A 21562-nucleotide genomic window follows, 5' to 3' on the forward strand; every position below is an offset into this window, starting at 1 on the left:
GAGGAGTTATGAACTGAGAGCGGGGGGAACCCTACTCTAAAAGGGGACTAGGGAGTCTGTGGCTTGGGAACGGGGAGTCTTGGGAGAGTGACTTGGGTTGGTCGGAGTTGCATGCAGGACCGGGGTTCCTGAGCACCCCCCTCCTGGGACAGACACGCGAGATGCCACCCTCGCCAAGGAAATCTATCAAGGAGCGCGAGCTGTTCTCCCTGACCTCATCTCTACCATGTTGCTCGTAAGTGAATTATTTGTGACTTCTGGTCTTTTGTATTGTGTTACATTCCTTTAGCGATAGTTCATTGGAAAGCTGTTGGTCGGTGATGCGATTGCCCACAATAGTCCATAATATGCGAAAGAGCGGACTACAGATACATTACGTTATTCATATGCGCACGCAGAGAACGACATCTAACAGCGGAGTGCCACACGATGAGATGTTTATTTAGATTTGATTTAAAGTCCTCGTTGCTACAGCCTAGGCCAACTTGCCCATACTTTGTGAAAATAAAAGCCAGACGCAAATGATTTACTGTAATTAAATAGCTATTGCTCCCATTCACACTGACCACACACTGTCGACTATGGAGAGAAAATAATACAATGGCACTGTTGGCATTTACTCAAATCGGCAGTTATTGTAATGGATTTGGTGAATCTTTTGGTTCAGAATGATTTTTATTACCGTTCTAATAGAAGTAAGATGGCACGTTTCAAAGACGATGAGATTTAATTGCAACAACAAGCAATGTAGAATAGATCCACAAAACTCGTAAATTATTTAACTCTAACATTTAGATGCCGTAGGCGTAGATTGGCGTGTTTGGGGGGCCCTACTGAAATAATAAATAGCTCTTCTCAGTTAAACTGAAGGGAATCCTCGTTTTCTTAAAACATACATTTAAAGCCTAAACTGCACTGAGAGCACTTTTTAAAACAGTTAAATCAAATCGAACAGAAATTATGGTGAACAGGTCATGAACAGGTACAAATCTAAATGTCAGGCTAGATCTGATGTGTAATAAAGTGACTCAAAGTTCAATTTCTAATTGTCCAATAGTCAAACCCATAATAGTGTTCAAGAACATGGATGAAAAACAGTCCTGAAATTCAGTTTACAGGTCATTGGCTTGTCATTTGGAACCGATAAGAACAAGATGGAAAACGTGTAGGATGTCAGTGCCTAGTACAGCCTAATACAGCAGATATCAGCACCATAACAAACCGGTCTGCCCGACCTTACGCCACACAAGGACACAGCATCAAACACTATACGTTTTCCTTTTACTGATACAGATAATAGCTATATTACTATGAACAGACTGCATAATCTTACTGTTTACACAAGTAGCTACTACTGTATAATCCAATACAAATATTTTACACCTACGAAAAGACCTAGAAGTCATTCTGTAGGGTTGTGTGTCATGATAAGGGATCAACGTCCAGGGAGATTACCACAACTCCCTGTTTAACTGGTCAAGTCCGGATCAGCCAGGTAGGAGTTGGGTAATGTTATTAAATACATAAATGTGACCTGGGAAAGCATGCAAGCCTGCAATCCATCATATATAGTAGGACTGGGTTCAGGGCCTTTCCATCCCTTGTGACCAAAAGTCCAACCCCAGGTAGAAAGTTAGAGGGAGGGAGAGTGACGGAAAATGCTCAGTGTATGTAGGCTATGTTTGTGTGACTCTATGTGTCTGTGCATGCATGATCCTGTCTGAGTGTGTGTGTAGCGCCCAAAGTAGTATATGAGAGAATCTGATGTACTTTAAATGCCTGTGGGAATGTATGTGTGTGTGTGTGCGGGCACGTGTGTGTGGGTGTGTGCATGTGTGTGTGTACTGTGTATATGTGTCGGCTGGCATACAGGAGTGTAGCTCTGCAGCAGGCAGGGAAAGGCAGGCCATTCTCCAGATGTCTCCATAGCCTGGGAAACCTGAAGCGTTTTGGTAAAAAGCCCTTTTATTCATTCCTCATGTCCATGGCCTCCTGGTGTTTGTCTATCTCTCTGTCGGCTGCTGCTGCTCAATTTAATACCTTGGCAATATGACTGTTGTTCCTGCTCATATCACAAAATAAGTATTGTCATTGTGTGTGTGTGTGTGTGTGTGTGTGTGCGCGTGTGCGTGTGTGCGCGCGCGTGTGTGTGTGTGTGTGTGTGTGTGTGTGTGTGTGTGCGTGCGTGTGTGCGTGTGCGTGTGTAAGTATGAATTCTACAAATTGGAGAAATTGGATATAGTGCTGATCACACTATAGTCTAATCCTTAGTTTGCATGCAGTGAGTTTGCATACATCTGCTAATCATGAATGAGGTTTCCTTCTCTAAACTGTGTTTGTATTGGATCTGTGCTGAACTGTAGCGCCGTAGTTTGATTATTATCGACTGTGCTACCCTGTAGGGGTCCTCAGTGAGACATGGATGTCGGTAGTCTTCAGTGACTGACATGTATGTGACTTATGTAGAAATGTCATTCAGCTATTGGTATCACGACTATTAAATCAACTATTCTCTCTCTTCCTCTCCCTCTCTCTTCATGTGGAAGGGATTTTGGGGGTGCCACCGTCCTCCAGTTAGACTCAAACTAACCCCAGTCCCTCTCCATTTTCTGTTTGACCGGCAATTGTTTGCGGTGCAAGACTGAGGAAGGTTTTTTGGAAAGTCTGTGTTTTTATTTAGTGTAGTGGAACTGGATGTGACCACAGGGCATGACAAAACCAGTTAGCTGTTCTTATTCCACTCATTGGTTAAGTAAATCTAAATTAGTTGGCTCTGGATCTTTCTTTAGAGGTAACCTTTGATTTGTTCTCCTCAGAAGCATTTAAGCCTTTAACTGCCACATCCAAATGAGCTGCTAGTGTGTGTGTGTGTGTGTGTGTGTGTCTGTGTATCGGAGTGTGGTTTGTGTGCAGAGAATGTGTGTGTTAGGGGTTGTGAGTGGAGTCAGGCAGAGTATTTGTATCCAAGAAAGACAGAGAGCGAGAGAGAGAGACACAGACAGACAGAGTGAGAGAGAAAGAGAGAGAGAGACAGAGAATGAGAAAGAGAGTGATGGAGAGAGTGTGGTTGTCATTACTATTCTAAGTATCTGGTAAAATTGAAAATTCATTAGGCTATATCCAAACCTGATATCTTATTTCACCTGAAGGCAGGCAGGAGGCAGAGACAGAAATGTCTTCAGGGTACAAGGTCACCACAATGTTGTTTTCTTTGATTTATGTACAGCAACTTAACCGGTTGTAATTACCATGGCTTTGGACAGACTTCAATTGCAAATACTCTCTCTCCTACTGTGGTATCCTTTCCTGTGTCCTATACCCTATGAAAGTCTTGCCTACTTCCTGGTTCAAGTCACATGCAGTTTTTTTTAATGAGCTTCAAGCTTATATCATCGAATTCATGAAAATGGGGTCATTTAAGATACATGTAAAATTATAATTGTGGATTAATTTACTTTTACCTATCCAGTGCCTTCAGAAAGTATTCATACCCCTTGACTTATTCCATATTTTGTTGTGTTACAGCCTGAATTCAAAACGGATTAAATTGTTTGTTTTTTCTCACCCATCTACACACAACACCTCATAATGATGAAATAAAAACATGTTTGTAGAAATGTTTGCCATTTTATTGAAAATTATATACAAAAATACTGTCTCTCATTTAGATAAGTATTCACACTCCCTAGTCAATACTTTGTAGAAGCATCTTGTGCAGCAATTACAGCTGTGAGTCTTTCTGGGTAGGTGTCTAAGAGCTTTCTACACCTGGATTGTGCAATGTTTGCCCATTATTCTCCTGAAAATTCTTCAAGTTCTGTCAAATTGGTTGTTGATCTTTTTGGTAAGCAACTCCAGTGTAGATTTGGCCATGTGATTTAGGTTATTGTCCTGCTGAAAGTTGAATTAATCTCCCAGTGTCTGGTGGAAAGCAGACTGAACCAGGTTTTGCTCTAGGATGTTGCCATTCCGGAAATTTTGTACCTGAAAAATGATTACAAGCATACCCATAACATGTTGCAGCCACCACTATGCTTGAAAATATGGAGAGTGGTACTCAGTAATGTGTAACATTGGATTTGCCCCAAACATAACACTTTGTATTCAGGACAAAAAAATCTATTTCACTATTACTTTAGTGCCTTGTTGCAAACAAGATGCTTGTTTTGGAATATTTGTATTCTGTACAGGATTCCTTCTTTTCACTCATTCATGTACATTAGTATTGTGGAGTAACTACAATGTTGATGATCCATCCTCAGTTCTCTCCTATCACAGCCATTCAAGTCTGTAACTGTTTCAACGTCACCATTGGCCTCATGGTGATATGCCTGAGCGATTTCCTTTCTCTCCGGCAACTGGGTGTATTGATACACCATCCAAAGTTGTAATTAACAACTTCACCATGCTCAAAGGGATATCCAATGTCTGCTTTTTGATTTCGACATATCTACCAATAGGTTCCCTTCTTTTCAAGGCATTGGAAAACTTCCCTGGTCTTGGGGGTTGAATCTGTGTTTGAAATTCACTGCTCGACTTAGGGACCTTAAAGCTAATATTATGTGTGGGCTCTCGAGTGGTGCAGCGGTCTAAGGCACTGCATCTCAGTGCTAGAGGCACCAAGTCACACTGACCTGCCTAGTTAAATGAAAAAGTTAGCAGAGATTAGATTCATTATTTTTGGTAGTCATTAAACACTGTTATTGCACACAGAGTGAGTCCATACAACTTATGTGACTTAATTAAGCAACATTTTACCCCTGAACTTTAGACTTGCCATAACGAAGTGGTTGGATACTCGAGACATTTGAGCTTTAATAATAATAATTTGTAAACATTTCTAAAAACATAATTCCTCATTTACATTATGGGGTATTGTTTGTATGGGGCATTGTGTTTAATCCATTTTAAATTCAGGCTGTAACACAACAAAATGTGGAAAAGTCAAGGAGTGTGAACACTATCTGTAGGCACTGTATGTAGATCAGTGATGTATCTAAAATAACAGTCTCTCTCTCTCTCTCTCTCTCTCTCTCTATTTCTCTCTCTCGCTCACTCCTGACAAATATCAGTTCAAACAGCCAACTCTTTCATAGTGTTTTACTCCATTATTCATTAATGTCAAAAAGGAACGTCATCCCTATTCCGTTTGTGTCGTAGTGGAGTTATCCATGCACATGGGAAAGTACAGTAAAAAAAACTGATCAAACGCAAACCAGAACCCACACAAACCATGTTGCGAGCACACAACCACAGGGACATATTTAGTCAGTGCCACAATGCATAAGCAAGTTGCAACAGAGTTAAATGAAAAACCACTACAAACAGAGAGGATGGTATATAATGGTATATTAAGGGCACATGTTGTGTCATTTCCCTAGCAACTACATTGCCTGGTATTTTCATGTTTGTCTCCCTTGCCTTTACTCCATTTGTAACACGGGTCAATCAGAGTTTGCCCATTAGCTGCTTCCATGGGGGCAACTGAACTAGAGGATCAAGGGTAATGTGTAGTGTTGTTTAGTCATGGTAGTGGCATGCCTGTTTGAGTCAATCAACTAGCTCCACAGTGACATCATCATCCCATGTCTTGATGATGACCCATCAGTGATGGATGTATAAGGAAATAAGCAAACAGGAAACCACTCACCCAGAGGCGGCGCTCCTAGTGGCCGGAGACTTTAAAGCAGGGAAACTTAAATCAGTTCTACCAAATCTCTATCAACATGTTACAAAACATGTCACAAAACCAATTCTTTCTTTGGCCGCCTCTCCTTCCAGTTCTCTGCTGCCAATGACTGGAACGAACTACAAATATCTTATCTCACTTATCTCCCTCACTAGCTTTAAGCACCAACTGTCAGAGCAGCTCACAGATTACTGCACCTGTACATAGCCCACCTATAATTTAGCCCAAACAACTACCTCTTTCCCTACTGTATTTCATTTATTTATTTATTTTGCTCCTTTGTACCCCATTATTTTTATTTCTACTTTGCACATTCTTCCATTGCAAATCTACCATTCCAGTGTTTTACTTGCTATATTGTATTTACTTTGCCACCATGGCCTTTTTTTGCCTTTACCTCCCTTATCTCACCTCATTTGCTCACATCGTATATAGACTTGTTTATACTGTATTATTGACTGTATGTTTGTTTTACTCCATGTGTAACTCTGTGTCGTTGTAAGTGTCGAACTGCTTTGCTTTATCTTGGCCAGGTCGCAATTGTAAATGAGAACTTGTTCTCAGCTTGCCTACCTGGTTAAATAAAGGTGAAGAAAAAAAAAGTTAAATGTGCAACCAGACAGAAAGAAATTCTAAATCACCTATACTCCATACACAGAGACGCGTACAAAGCTCTCCCTCGCCCTCCATTTGGTAAATCCGACCACAACTCTATCCACCCGATTTCTGCTTACAAGCAAAAACTAAAGCAGGAACCACCAGTGACCTGGTCTATAAAATAATGATCAGATGAAGCAGATACGAAACTACAGGACTGTTTTGCTATCACAGACTGGAACGTGTTCTAGGATACTTCCGATCACATTGAGGAATACAACACATCAGTCACTGGCTTAATCAATAAGTGCATTGAGGACGTCGTCCCCACAGTGACTGGACGTACATACCCCAACCAGAAGCCATAGGAAACATTCGCAATGAGCTAAAGGGTAGAGCTGCCGCTATAAAGGTGCGGGACTCTAAACCGGAAGCTTACAAGAAATCCCGCTATGCCCTGCGACAAACCATCAAACAGGCAAAGCGTCAATACAGGGCTAAGATTGAATCATACAACACCGGCTCTGACGCTTGTCGGATGTGGCAGGGCTTGCAAACTATTACAGACTACAAAGGGAAGCACAGATGCGAGCTGCCCACTGACACGAGGCTACCAGATGGGCTAAATCACTTCTATGCTCGCTTCGAGGCAAGCAACACTGAGGCATGCATGAGAGCATCAGCTGTTCCGGACGACTGTGTGATCACGCTCTCCGTAAGTAAGACCTTTACACAGGTCAACATACACAAGGCTGCGGGGCCAGACGGATTACCAGGACGTGTGCTCCGGGATGTGCTCACCAACTGGCAGGTGTCTTCACTGACATTTTCAACATGTCCCTGATTGGGTCTGTAATACCAACATGCTTCAAGCAGACTACCATAGCCCCTGTGCCCAAGAACACAAAGGCAACCTGCCTAAATGACTACAGACCTGTAGCACTCACGTCCTCTGATGACACAACAGTGGTAGGCCTGATCACGACAACGACAAGACAGCCTATAGGGAGGAGGTCAGAGACCTCGCCGGGTGGTGCCAGAATAACAACCTCTCCCTCAACGTAACCAAGACTAAGCAGATGATTGTGGACTACAGGAAAAGAAGCACCGAGCACATCCCTATTCTCATCGACGGGGCTGTAGTGGAGCAGGTTGAGAGCTTCAAATGCCTTGGTGTCCACATCAACAACAAACTTGATTGGTCCAAACACACCAAGACAGTCGTGAAGAGCGAACGACAAAGCCTATTCCCCCTCAGGAAACTAAAAGGATTTGGCATGGGTCCTGAGATCCTCAAAAGGTTCAACAACTGCAACATCGAGAGCATCCTGACCGGTTGCATCACTGCCTGGTACAGCAATTTCCCAAGTCTAGGACAAAAATGCTTCTCAACAGTTTTTACCCCCAAGCCATAAGACTCCTGAACAGGTAACCAAATATCTACCCTGACTATTTGCATTGTGTGCTTCCCCAACCCCTCTTTTACACTGCTGATACTGTCTGTTCATCATATATGCATCAGTCACTTTAACAATACCTACATGTACATACTACCTCAATAAGCCTGACTAAAATGTGTCTGTATATAGCCTTGCTACTCTTTTTTCAAAAGTATTTTTACTGTTGTTTTATTTCTTTAAATTACCTACACACACACACACGCACACACACACACACACACACACACACACACACACACACACACACACACACACACACACACACACACACACACACACACACACACACACACACACACACACACACACACATACCTTTTTTTTCGCACCGTTGGTTAGAGCCTGTAAGTAAGCATTTCACTGTAAGGTCTACTACACCTGTTGTATTCACATGACAAATAAACTTTGATTTGATTTGATCTGGCTCTGTGTGTGTCATGCTTTAACCCCCTGGTGGCCAGACTAATGTACTACACTGACAAACAGCTGGGGGCAGCTGAAGAACAGGATAGTGGTGCCATGCACTTATGGTGGATGTGTGAGAGAGAGGAGTGGGAGTGGGAGATATAATGAAGGAGGAAAGTAGAAAGGGGAAGAGATGGAGGAAGGGGGAGGGAGGTAGAACTGTCTGGAAATCATTCAGGCAGAAGGCAGATGTTCCAGATGTCTCTGGATGTAGCTGTAACAGAAGCAGAAACACACACACACAGAATGGGCAGAGTGGTCCAGAGGGTGTATTGAGGATTGTTGTTTTTCTTCTTCTAATTTAGCCAACGCCAGTTCAATGGGCCGAATCAAACAGGGCAGCTAATTGCTCTGATTACAACATGAAGCACACAAACAGATGGGAAAGGTCAATGCACCACTACGCCACAGGCATTCCAATCCAACAGTCATAGTGACGTTTCCTCTACGGTTGGAAGAGTTTCTGTGAATCACTGTTCCACTCATTGAGATGCTGTTGGATTACCTTGTAAATCATTGAGATTATCTCTTCCCTCTCGCACACACCATGTGTATACAAACACATGCGCAGCAGTCATCCTAATTATAGCCACCAAGCCTCAAGAAAAAACATCCAACAGTACAGAGATCATTTCTGTGGTCCAGCATAGATCAGTACTCATTTTAATCCAAAGGTGTCAGTCATGGTTATGATTTGAAAATTAGATTTGAAAATAAAGTTACAGCTTTGGAATGAGATTATATCAGCAGGTTGGTATAAAATAATTTAGTTAAAGACACAAGATATTCTTGAGATTCTTTAAATGAGTTTATAGTCATAGAATCAGTCCCGTTGTCTGTAGTATTTCTGTACCTGATGCTGCTGCAGACTCTAAAGTGGTTCCTATGGTTGGTCTCCCCCCCTGCAGGTGGCTGAAGGTAGTTCTGTGCAGCCACATGCGTAATCTATGGATGGTGCTCATGGCCCTCACTGTGCTCTGTGTGGCCATTCAGATCCTAGGAGTCGTCTGGCAATCCAGGTGAGTCTGGTGCTACTGTACATACACATGTAGGATCTTTATTTGATCAACCTGTTGCAGGAAAACCTTCCTGCAAGGCAGGAAATGTAAAACTTTTAGTCTATTTTAGGTTATAAAAGGTTTTATAAAGATTTGTCATTTCCATTTATACATTTTAGGCTTGATTTTAAATTATGAAAAATGTAACATCCACTACAAAAATGTCCATTAATTATAATCCACTGTTGTTACAGGATCATTTTCCTGCTGTAGCAAACTGGCTCAAATTAAGATCCTACATCTGTAGGTATTAGGTCAGATCTTCATACTACCTGAATTGGTATTACAGGCAATGAAACCAGAGAGGAATGGGTGAAACGAGATGATTTTTCTATGAGAGAATGTCAAATTGAGTGAGGCTTGTTTGATCAAATATACATTCACAAAGTATTCAGACCTCTTTACTTTTTCAAAATGTTGTTACGTTACAGCATTATTCTAAATTGATTAAATTGTTATTTTCCCCCTCATCAATCTACACACAACACCCCATAATGACAAAGCAAACATTTTTAAAATATAAAAGGTTTTCAGGTCTCTCTAGAAATGTTAGATCGGGTTCAAGTCCGGGCTCTGGACATTCGGAGACTTGCTCTCAAAGCCTCTCCTCCGTTTTCTTGGCTGTGTGTTTAGGGTCGTTGTCCTGTTGGAAGGTGGACCTTTGCCCCAGTCTGAGGTCCTGAGCGCTCTTTTCATCAAGGATCTATCTGTACTTTGCTCCGTTCATTTTTCTCTCGATCCTGATTAGTCTCCCAGTCCCTGCCGCTGAAAAGCATCCCCACAGCATGATGCTGCCACCACCATGCTTCACCGTAGGGATGGTGCCAGGTTTCTACCAGACATTACTTTTGGCATTCAGGACAAAGATTTCAATCTTGGTTTCATCAGACCAGAGAATCTTGTTTCTCATGGTCTGAGAGTCCTTTTGGTGGCTTTTGGCAAACTCCAAGCGGGCTGTCATATGCCTTTTACTGGGAAGTGGCTTCCGTCTGTCCACTCTAACATAAAGACCTGATTGGTGGAGTGCTGCAGAGATGGTTGATGGAGGCCACTGTGTCTTGGGGACCTTCAATGATGCAGAAATGTTTTAGGAACATTCCCCAGATATGTGCACAATCCTGTCTCTATGGACAATTCCTTTGACCTCATGGCTTGGTTTTTGCTCTGACGTGCACTGTCAACTGTGGAACCTTATACAGACAGGGTTGTGCATTTCAAAATCATGTCCAATCAATTGAATTTACCACAGGCGGAAGTTGTAGAAACATCTAAAGGTGTAGAAACATCTATGGGATTGTAAATGGAAACAGGGTGGCCCTGATGTCAATTTCAAATCTTATAGCAAAGGGTCTGAATACTTATGTAAATAAGGTTTCTGTTTTTTTATTTTTTTATACATTTGCAAACATTTCAAAAAAACTGTTTTCACTTTGTCATTATGGGGTATTGTAGTTTAACATGTAAAACATATAATTTAATCCAGTTTAGAATAAGGCTGTAACGTAACAAAAATGTGGAAAAAGTAAGGGGGCCTGAAAACTTTCTGAATGCACTGTAAGTTTCGCAACCTTTAGTCTGTTACAAATGTTCTGATATAAGTGGATGCACTTGGAATTCTGACAACTTTGAGAAAAACAACTGTTGTTCACACACGTATCTGCCCTTTCATTGGCTAGAATAGTCCCACCTGATCGCGCCTGCCTTCAATCATTGAGGACATGTATTTTGATTGTTAGAGTGGTCACTCTCCTAACTTGTCAATATAATAGATCATGTTTGCTGAAACTAACAAGCTTTTACATTCCACTTCACTGTTCTGGATAATTGTTTTTTTTTTAAACAGGCTGACAGTGATTGGCTAACTGTAGTCTAACATTGTTTGGTTTCAGGAATGATAAGATGTTAAGTGAGAAGCTCCTGAATGTGCAGTTCACCATCAAGATCCAGAGAACGCTCCCGACGGAGCAGAGGGACTGGGTACACTTGCGCTCTTCGCACGCCCCTGTTGTGGAAGAGGAAATGAGGTCACAGGAGGAAGGAGCTCGTAAAGAACGGGCCAAAGGGAAGCAGAAGGTAGCAGAACATCAACATGGCAGAGATGAGCCAGGTGTGGAGAGGCGTGTCCAGGAGCATCACCAACATTTAAAGCTCTCATACACTGTCAATAAGGTCAAAGACTCTAGGAAAGCGACCTGGGGTAAAGTTTCAGCAGTAAAGGCAGCCCTGCCCAAAGTCACAATGGGCGATGATGAGTTGCATTTGGGGGTTCCTGGGTCTGTAGTTCTCCAGCTGAGCCACCCATCTATCAAAGTGGTATCCACCTTACCTTACAAACCTCCCAAACTCCTCTCAACCAATCAGCTGAAGAGTAGAAACAGCCCTGCCCCTTTAGGCACCAACTCTGTAGTTGCCGGGGTGATAAACGAGGTGAAATCTGAGGTAGCCAGCGCCACCTGTCGGCCGAAGAACCACATCGTCTTTCTCAAGACGCACAAAACGGCCAGCAGCACCATCCTGAACATCTTATATCGCTATGGCGACAGCCGCAATCTGACCTTCGCCCTTCCACTGAACAAGCACAGCCAGCTGTTCTATCCCTTCTTCTTCGCCTCACACTTTGTGGAGGGAGTGAGGAGCCGCAGTGTCAAAGAGTTCAACATCATGTGCAACCACATGAGGTTCAGACCACCAGAGGTGAGTTCTATCATCATAGCACAGGAGGTTGGTGGCACTTTAATTGGGGAGGATGGGCTTGTGGTAATGTCTGGAGCGGAATCAGTGGAATGCTATCAGATACATCAAACACATTGTTTCCATCACACTCATGGTTTCCATGTGTTTGATGCCATTCCATTTGCTCTGTTCCGGCCATTATTATGAGCCGTCCTCCCCGAAGCAGCCTCCACTGCATCATAGGTAATATTGAGGTTCAGACTAACACAAGATTAATTTTACTAGATTTTTTAGCCAATAATTGTTAAATTATTATACACCACCAAGGCATCCCACTAACACATTTTGTTCTTGTTTTGGTCTTTTCTGTTGTGTCTCAGGTGAGGAAAGTGATGCCCCAGGACACGTTCTACTTCTCCATCCTGAAGAACCCCGTTGCCATGATGGAGTCCATTTTCATCTACTACAAGAGCATCCCTGCCTTCCACAAGGCCCGCAGCCTGGACGACTTCCTTGACAATGGTTGGCGTGGTTACAACACTTCCCTGCCCAACAACCATTATGCCCGTAACATCCTGACCTTTGACTTTGGCTTCGACAACAACGTCGCAACAGAGACACCCGGAGACCTGGAGACGCGGGGCGCCAAAGCCATTGCCGCCATTGAGCAGGACTTCCACCTCATCCTCATCTCAGAGTACTTTGACGAGTCCATGATCCTGCTCAAGCGCGCCCTCTGCTGGTCTCTGGACGATGTCGTCTCCTTTAAGTTGAACAGCCGAAGCGAGCGCACACGGCACATGCTCTCCCCGCACACCGCCGACAAGATCAGAGCCTGGAATGCCCTTGACTGGCAGCTCTACCTGCACTTTAACATCACCTTCTGGCGACGCGTGGACGCTACTGTGGGGCGTGAGGAGATGAGACGGGAGGTGACTCGGCTGCAGGAGCGACGTGCCGAACTAGCCAAAACCTGCCTGAAGGATGGTGGTGCAGTGGACCCGTCGCAGGTGAAGGATGCCGGGCTGAAGCCCTTCCAGTACGGGGCGGCCATCATCCAGGGATACAACCTGAACCCTGGGCTGGTCGGGCCTACCAAAACACACTGTCAGAACCTGGTCACTCCAGAGCTACAGTACACAGACACTCTCTACACCAAGCAGTTCCCTGAGCTTGCCGCCAGGCAGAGACAGGCTGCCAAACTGGTCGCCTCACAGCGTCAGCCTAGTTCAGTTAAGGTCAACCCGAACAAAGCAGCCATGACAGGGCCGGTGAGGGTGAGAGAGGCCAGACACAGTAGGACAGCCAGGAGTGGACATAGAAACCCTCATGCTCAGAAACAAAATGACCTCCCCTCAAGTGCCCTGTCTAAAATCACTGCAGCTAGAAGTGGCAGAAACATGCCTTAAGGGGGGGGCTCTTTCAACACAGACTGGGGACTAGTGGGAAGATCCACAGGAGCTCATTGCTGCTGCGTACTGGGGTCTTTTTAAGCTGAACAGCCAATGGCTATGTTTTGTCTATACAGTGAGGACCTTTCGCTGCACGTTATGTTCACTCTGGCTGGCTGCAGTGCACGGGGCCAGTTGGCTGACTTTGGCGGCACTAGGATAAGCTCTAGTGTTTCTGCCAAACGATGCTGGACCTGTGTGGGTGGAGGGGATGGAGTTGGGGGACGAGAGAAGGAAGAGTAGGAAAGAGAAGGAGAGTGCACCTGCGGTGACTGTCCTGCCTTGGCTGCTTGGACTGGAAGTAGCCTTTGGTGGCACACATCTCCTAAACCCTCTCATCTAATATTTCCCCTGGATCTTGTTACACCCTGAGGTTTACAATTTGAACCCTTGGGGTGTACAGTCATGGTCAAAAGTTTTGAGAATGACACAAATATTAATTTTCACAAAGTCTGCTACCTCAGTTTGTATGATGGCAATTTGCATAAACTCCAGAATATTATGAAGAGTGATCAGATGAATTGCAATTAATTGCAAAGTCTCTCTTTGCCATGCACATGAATTAAATTCCCCCAAAAACATGTCCACTGCATTTTAGCCCTGCCACAAAAGGACCAACTGACATCATGTCAGGAATTCTCTCGTTAACACAAGAGTGAGTGTTGACGAGGACAAGGCTGGAGATCACTCTATCATGCTGATTGGGTTCGAATAACAGACTGGAAGCTTCAAAAGGAGGGTGGTTCTTGGAATTATTGTTCTTCCTCTGTCAATCATGGTTACCTGCAAGGAAACACGTGCCATCATCATTGCTTTGCACACAAAGGGCTTCACAGGCAAGGATATTGCTGCCAGTACGATTGCACCTAAATCAACCATTTATCGGATCATCAAGAACTTCAAGGAGAGCTGTTCAAATGTTATGAAGAAGGCTTCAGGGTGCCCAAGAAAGTCCAGCAAGCGCCAGGACCATCTCTTAAAGTTGATTCAGCTGCGGGATTGGTGCACCACCAGTACAGAGCTTGCTCAGGAATGGCAGCAGGCAGGTGTGAGTGCATCTGCACGCACAGTGAGGCGAAAACTTTTGGAGGATGGCCTGGTGTCAAGAAGGGCAGCAAAGAAGCCACTTCTCTCCAGGAAAAACATCATAGACAGACTGATATTCTGCAAAATGTACAGGGATTGGACTGCTGGGGACTGGGCTAATGTTGTTGTCTCTGATGAATCCCCTTTCCGATTGTTTGGGGCATCCGGAAAAAAGCTTGTCCGGAGAAGACAAGGTGAGCCCTACCATCAGTCCTGTGTCATGCCAACAGTAAAGCATCCTGAGCCCATTCATTTGTGGGGTTGCTTCTCAGACAAGGGAGTGGGCTCACTCACAATTTTGCCTAAGAACACAGCCATGAATAAAGAATGGTACCAACACATCCTTCGAGAGCAACTTTTCTGAACCATCCAGGAACAGTTTGGTGATGAACAATGCCTTTTCCAGCATGATGGAGCACCTTGCCATAAGGCAAAAGTGATAACTAAGTGGCTCGGGGAACAAAACATCGATATTTTGGGTCCATGGCCAGGAAACTCCCCAAACCTTAATCCCATTGAGAACTTGTGGTCAATCCTCAAGAGGGGGGTAGACAAACAAAAATCCACAAATTCTGACAAACTCCAAGCATTGATTATGCAAGATTGGGCTGCCATCAGTCAGGATGTGGCCCAGTTAATTGACAGCATGCCAGGGCGGATTGCAGAGGTCTTGAAAAAGAAGGGTCAACACTGCAAATATTGACTCTTTGCATCAACTTCATGTAATTGTCAGTAAAAGCCTTTGACACTTATGAAATGCTTGTAATTATACTTCAGTATTCCATAGTAACATCTGACAAAAATATCTAGACACTGAAGCAGCAAACTTTGTGGAAATTAATATTTGTGTCATTCTCAAAACTTTTGTCCACGACTGTACTATGGTTTGAATGGGACATACTTGATACCATTGATTAAATTGATTGGGGTTGGGTAAGACCTGCAGTACAGTCTGTCTGCTAACACCAAAAGACAAGCAAATACCTCCACTTTACCACGTGCTCTCTCATTTAGACAGGACATATCTCAGGTCTCATTTCTCTGAGTTGATCTAATCTTTACTCAGAGATAAGGTGGCTCAATTTGGAGATGAATAAAATACATGATGGTCTGGTAATTATGTAGACATCAGAGGAGGCTGGTGGGCAGAGCTATAGGAGGAGAACAAGCTCATTGTAATGGCTGGAATGGAATCGATGGAATGTTTCCAAACACATCAAACCCATGAAAACAAGGTGTTTGACTCCGTTGCATTGATTCAATTCCAGCCATTAGAATGAGCCCATTCTCCTATAGCTCCTCCCACCAGCCTCCTCTGGTAGAGATTTAAGGGAAATTGGTTTTCCTCAAGATGTAGTCAAGATGTATAGAAATACAATTCCAGAATGTTTAACTTAAGAGCACATCTCAGCTCTTCTGATACCACCTAAAGAGAGCAAGGGCTTGTAACATTCTGTAATAATAGATTTGTACATAAACTCAAATGCAGACAGCAGAAAGTTCCTAGAATTGTATCATCCTTTTAGGTTAGTAACTAAGAGAGATTGAGTTACTGAAGTTATTCAGTAACTGAAAGACATTCAGTAGGCCACTATGGGAAAAAATTCAGTTACCAAGACATAACAATGGAGGTCTCAATTCTCACCGAGATGGGAATCACATTAAAATATTGTATTTCTTAGAAGACCAAATGATTTGTCTCTTTAAATTAAAGTGTGCTTTTACAGTTTTTTTTACAATCACCTTGGCACTAATTTCGGAACCTTGATGTCATTTTTCAAAACTTTAGACACAAAACTCACAACCAATGGTCAAAATGCTAATTTTTCAAAACTCTTAACACTTTTTCCAATTGCTTGGATACAGTACACATAAAGCTAACATAATTTGTTCATTGAACTAAAATCACCTGTTCAATCTGACACAACTTAACATCAAAGTATTACCATTTCAAAATGCAATTCACACATTGCATCTGAAATGACTGTCTATTAATTTCATTACAATGATCTAACTATCAATTGATACAACTGCTCAAAATGATAAGTAACTGTTGCATTACTCTTAATGCATAGTTTTATGGAAACTGACAAACAATATTCCATGTTTAGATCATGAAAGTTTCAGGATAACGAGATCCATTGACACCACTTACCGTGGAACATGAACCAATTAAACTACATTATCTATGGATGTCATATTTAATTATCATTCTTTATCAGACCACGTTTCTATGGTCCCATGTACCACTTTTCCAGACCATGTTTTCAGATTTGACATTACTGTACACTCACCGGCCACTTATCTAGTACTGGGTAGGACCCCTTTTGCCTCCACAACAGCTTGAATTATTCACGGTGTTGTACAATAAGAGAAGCCCTTCTGCACCACTGTTTTAAACAGCTGTTATTTGAGCATTTGTGGCCTTTCTGTTAGCTTGAATGAGTCTGGACATTCTCCTCTGACCTCTCTCATTAACAAGGTGTTTTGCCCCCAGAACTGCCACTCACTGAATGTGTTTTGTTTATCGCACCATTCTCTGTAAACTCTAGAGACTGTGGTGCGTAAAAATCCCAGGAAGGCAGCTGTTTCTGAGATGCTGGAATCACCATGTGTGGCATCAACAATCATACCACGGTCAGTTGCTTAGATTATGCATCTTGCCCGTTCTAATGTTTGGTCGAACAACATATAAAGCTCTCTACTCTATATACTCTATATATTGAGTTGCAGGCAGCCACATGATTCACTGTTCGAATGTAACCTTCCTGATGAGCTAAATCAGGTCTGTAGAGCTGATTGCATGACCTATGTCATTGTGTGGGATAATGTCAGGTTCCACCATGCTCAAATGGTGCAAGTCTGGTTTCAGGCCCATCCACAGTTTACCACCCTGTACTTACCCCCATACTCTCCTTTCCTAAAACCCGATTGAGGAATTTTTCTCCACATGGAGGTGGAAGGTATATGATAGGTGCCCTCATGAACAAGCCACCCTTCTCCAGGCCATGGATGACCCATGTAATGACATCACGGCAGACCAGTGTCAGGCCTGGATTCGCCATGCCCGAAGATTCTTCCCAAGATGTTTGGCTAATGAAAACATTCATTGTGATGTGGATGAGAACCTGTGGCCAAATCCACAAGACAGTGTTGATGGAAATATAGAAGTACAGTAATCAATCTTTTGTTTTACAGTAAGCCAGGTGGGGAACACTGCAGTGATGTTTTACAGTAAGCCAGGTGAGGAACACTGCAGTGATGTTTTACAGTAAGCCAGGTGAGGAACACTGCAGTGATGTTTTACAGTAAGCCAGGTGAGGAACACTGCAGTGATGTTTTACAGTAAGCCATGTGAGGAACACTGCAGTGATGTTTGACAGTAAGCCAGGTGAGGAACACTGCAGTGATGTTTTACAGTAAGCCAGGTGAGGAACACTGCAGTGATGTTTTACAGTAAGCCAGGTGAGGAACACTGCAGTTGAGATTTAACTGTTTTTTTCTTTTTTGTAGCAAATGATTTTTGCTTTGATTCAAAGAAACCTATATTGGGATTTTATTGTATTTCATCAATAAATTTCATATTTTGTTCAGTGTCTGTAGTATTCTCTCAACTAGTCCTTTTACAGTGATGTATTTACGTGTAGTAGCATAATGAAACATGTTTCACATGTTTTGTACTACAATATTTAATGATTGTACGAAAAACTACACAGTAAAACTATCGGTACCTTGTGTGTGGGTGATCTAAATGAATGTTCCTATGGCATTTCATGATAAATTAGTTATTTGAACCTATGATTCTGCAAGTGCAAGGTTTCTTTAAATATGAATGCACAATGCCATGTGATGACCGTTCTGAGTTTTGTGTCTAGGGTTTTGAAAAATGACCACAAGGTTCTGAAGTTAGTGCCAAAGTGATTTTTAAAAACTGTAAATCATACTGCACTTTAGAGTAAATATATTTGGGTTGTAAAGAATTGATCGTAAAATGGAAATGTAGATTTTGTATTTAGAGATGATTTTGTGATGTGATTCCTTACAGCCTCATTCTAAAAGTGATTATATAAAAAGCGAAAAAAGTTTTTTAAAATTTAATAATAATACAAAATGTATCAGAAATAGAAAACAGAAATACCTTATTTACATAAGTATTCAGACCCTTTGCTATGAGACTCAAAATTGAGTTCAGGTGCATTCTGTTAAGGATCATCCCTGAGATGCTTCTACAACTTGATTGGAGTCCACCTGTGGTAAATTCAATTGATCGGACATGATTTGGAAAGGCACACACCTGTCTATATAAGGTCCGACAATTGACAGTGCAGATCACAGCAAAAACCAAGCGATAAGGTCAAATGAATTGTCCGTAGAGCTCCAAGACAGGATTAAATCGAGGCACAGATCTTGGGAAGCTTACCAATTTTTTTTGCTGCATTGATGGTCCCCAAGAACATAGTGCCCTCCATCTTTCTTAAATGGAAGAAGTTTGGAACCACCAAGACTCTTCCTGGAGCTGGCCGCTGGCCAAACTGAGAAATTGGGGGAGAAGGGCCTTGGTCAGGGAGGTGACCAAGAACCCGATGGTCACTCTGAGAGAGCTCTAGAGTTCCCCTGTGGAGATGGGAGAACCTTCCAGAAGGACGACCATCTCTGCAGCACTCCACCAATCAGGCCTATATGGTAGAGTGGCCAGACGGAAGCCACTCAGTAAAAGGCACATGACAGCCCGCTTGGGCTAAAGTCTATCAGACCATGAGAAACAAGATTCTCTGGTCTGATGAAACCAAGATTGAAGTCTTCGGCCTGAATGCCAAGCATCACGTCTGGAGGATACCTGGCACCATCCCTATGGTGAAGCATGGTGGTGGCAGCATCATGCTGTGGGGATGTTTTTCAGCGGCAGGAACCGGGAGGCTAGTCAGGATCGAGGCAAAGTTGAACAGAGCAAAGTACAGAGAGATCCTTGATGAAAATCTGCTCCAGAGCACTCAGGACCTCAGACCTGGGCAATGGTTCACCTTCCAACAGGACAACGACAGAGAAGAATGGGAGAAACTCCCCAAATACAGGTGTGTCAAGCTTGTAGCATCATACCCAAGAAGACTCAAGGCTGTAATCACTGCCAACGGTGCTTCAACAAAGTACACAGTGAAGGGTCTGAAAACTTATGTAAATGTGGTATTTCAGTTTCTTTATATAAAACATTAGCAACAATTTCTAAAAAACTGTTTTGCTTTGTCATTATGGGGTATTGTGAGTAGATTAATCAGGGGAAAATATGATTTAATCCATTTTAGAACAAGGCTGTAATGTAACAAAATGTGGAAAAAGTCAATGGGTCTGAATACTTTCCGAAGACCCTGTGTTTATTTTTCTCATTGTTTTGAGCAGTGATGTTGCCACTGACTCGGGAAGCACAGATTTCAAAATTGAAATGGTCAAATAAAAGGGTGATGTATTATAACTGGTTCTTACTTTCGTGTCTGTTTCCACTTTTGCACGATAAAACAATTGAACCTGAGCAGTATTTTGTTTGGTCTTGGGTAAAAATTTCTGTACAGTGGGGTTGTACTTTGCAGATCAGACAACAGGTGGCAGCCTTGTCTTCATCTTCCTCTCAGCCTTGTCTTCATCTTCCTCTCAGCCTCGCTCGACGACAACTTCATGATGGAGAGTAGACTCCTGTGCTAAAATATTATTCTCTCCCCCCTCTCTTTTTTTCAGAGAGTACTAACGGTACTGTCCCCACTACAACAACGAAATACTTAAATATATCTAACTATGTCCTTGGAACATTTAATTGGAGGTCTGCTCCTTCTGGGGAATATCAATATGGTCGCAGGTGGCTTCATAGCATCAGCAATCCAGGGTTTATATATGTACATCATTATCTCTCTCTTGATCCTTCTGTCTTCAGCTTTTCAGACAATAGTTATTTTTATACAGTACATCAACAGCTCCACCTATTGTTCATTATTAGTATGTGCCGAGATCCAATACGAATTTGTTCTTTCTTCATGATCACAGAGAAGATAATTAGTTTATTTAACAAGCTGACTAACAACATACATGAGCATGCATGTGTCAATCTGTGACTTGTTTACACTAGAACATGAATGATGGGTGAACATGTGTTTGTATCTGTGTGCTGTTGTTTGTAGGGTTGTGTGTGTGTGCTGTTGTTTGTAGGGTTGTGTGTGTGTGTGCTGTTGTTAGTAGGGTTGTGTGTGTGTGCTGTTGTTAGCAGGGATGTGTGTGTGTGTGTGTACTGTATGTGTGCTTATGCAAATTACTTGAGTAGATTTGTAACAGAATGTTTCTGTGTGTGTGTGTGTGTGTGTGTGTGTCAGTGTAAGCTTGCATGGCAGCAGGGAGGTCTAATCACCAAACCTTGTGGTACAGGAATGACTTGACAGGACATCTTTAATATTTACTCATCAATCAAATCTGCTCTAAAGGGTAGCGGCTTAAGCAAACAGAAACACACAAAAGCCAACGTCTGGCCTCGCATCTATCACACACCCACAGCAGGGTTTGACAAATAGCCTGCTTGGCGTGTGCGGTCACACCTCAATGTGTGCGTGAGAAATTGTTGCCAGGCTATCCAGTCACAAGCCTTGCTATCTTGAGCCAGCCATAAAGTAACCTAGGCCTGCTGGAATACTGTATTGTTCATGACTATGTAGCTATTTAATTGATATGGAATGACAAAATGGACCACATTTACAAAGGTAAGGTTGTCATCAAAATATGGTCTAATCCAGTTTAAGTCATACGTTTACATACACCTTAGCCAAATACATTTAAACTCAGTTTTTCACAGTTCCTGACATTTAATCCTATTAAAAATTCTGTGTCTTAGGTCAGATAGGATCACCAATTTATTTAAGAATGTCAAATGTCAGAATAATAGTAGAGAGAATGATTTATTTGAGCTTTTATTTCTTTCATCACATTCCCAATGGGTCAGAAGTTTACATACACTCAATTAGTATTTGATAGCATTGCCTTTAAATTATTTAACTTGGGTCAATCGTTTCGGGTAGCCTTCGACAAGCTTCCCATAATAAGTTGGGTGAA

General features: G+C 42.6%; 1 protein-coding gene across 1 annotated transcript; it reads left to right on the forward strand.

The window, feature by feature from the left end:
- The first annotated feature begins 37 nt into the window (after positions 1-37).
- LOC135553118 (galactose-3-O-sulfotransferase 2-like) lies at positions 38-19946 on the forward strand. Its single transcript, XM_064985237.1, has 4 exons — positions 38-235; positions 9120-9230; positions 11159-11963; positions 12323-19946. The coding sequence occupies exons 1-4, from the start codon at positions 162-164 to the stop codon at positions 13349-13351; spliced, it is 2019 nt and encodes a 672-aa protein (XP_064841309.1). The 5' UTR covers positions 38-161; the 3' UTR covers positions 13352-19946.
- Positions 19947-21562: the final 1616 nt, after the last annotated feature.

This window comes from Oncorhynchus masou, chromosome 13 (assembly GCF_036934945.1).
Source record: "Oncorhynchus masou masou isolate Uvic2021 chromosome 13, UVic_Omas_1.1, whole genome shotgun sequence".
In the NCBI taxonomy this organism is placed as follows: domain Eukaryota; kingdom Metazoa; phylum Chordata; class Actinopteri; order Salmoniformes; family Salmonidae; genus Oncorhynchus; species Oncorhynchus masou.

Bases quoted from the DNA above. Each gene is read 5' to 3' on its own strand.
- LOC135553118 (XM_064985237.1), top strand. From the start codon at position 162: ATGCCACCCTCGCCAAGGAAATCTATCAAGGAGCGCGAGCTGTTCTCC. The intron at 9,231-11,158 runs GTGAGTCTGGTG...GTTTGGTTTCAG, and splicing joins GGAGTCGTCTGGCAATCCAG to GAATGATAAGATGTTAAGTG. The intron at 11,964-12,322 runs GTGAGTTCTATC...GTTGTGTCTCAG, and splicing joins TGAGGTTCAGACCACCAGAG to GTGAGGAAAGTGATGCCCCA.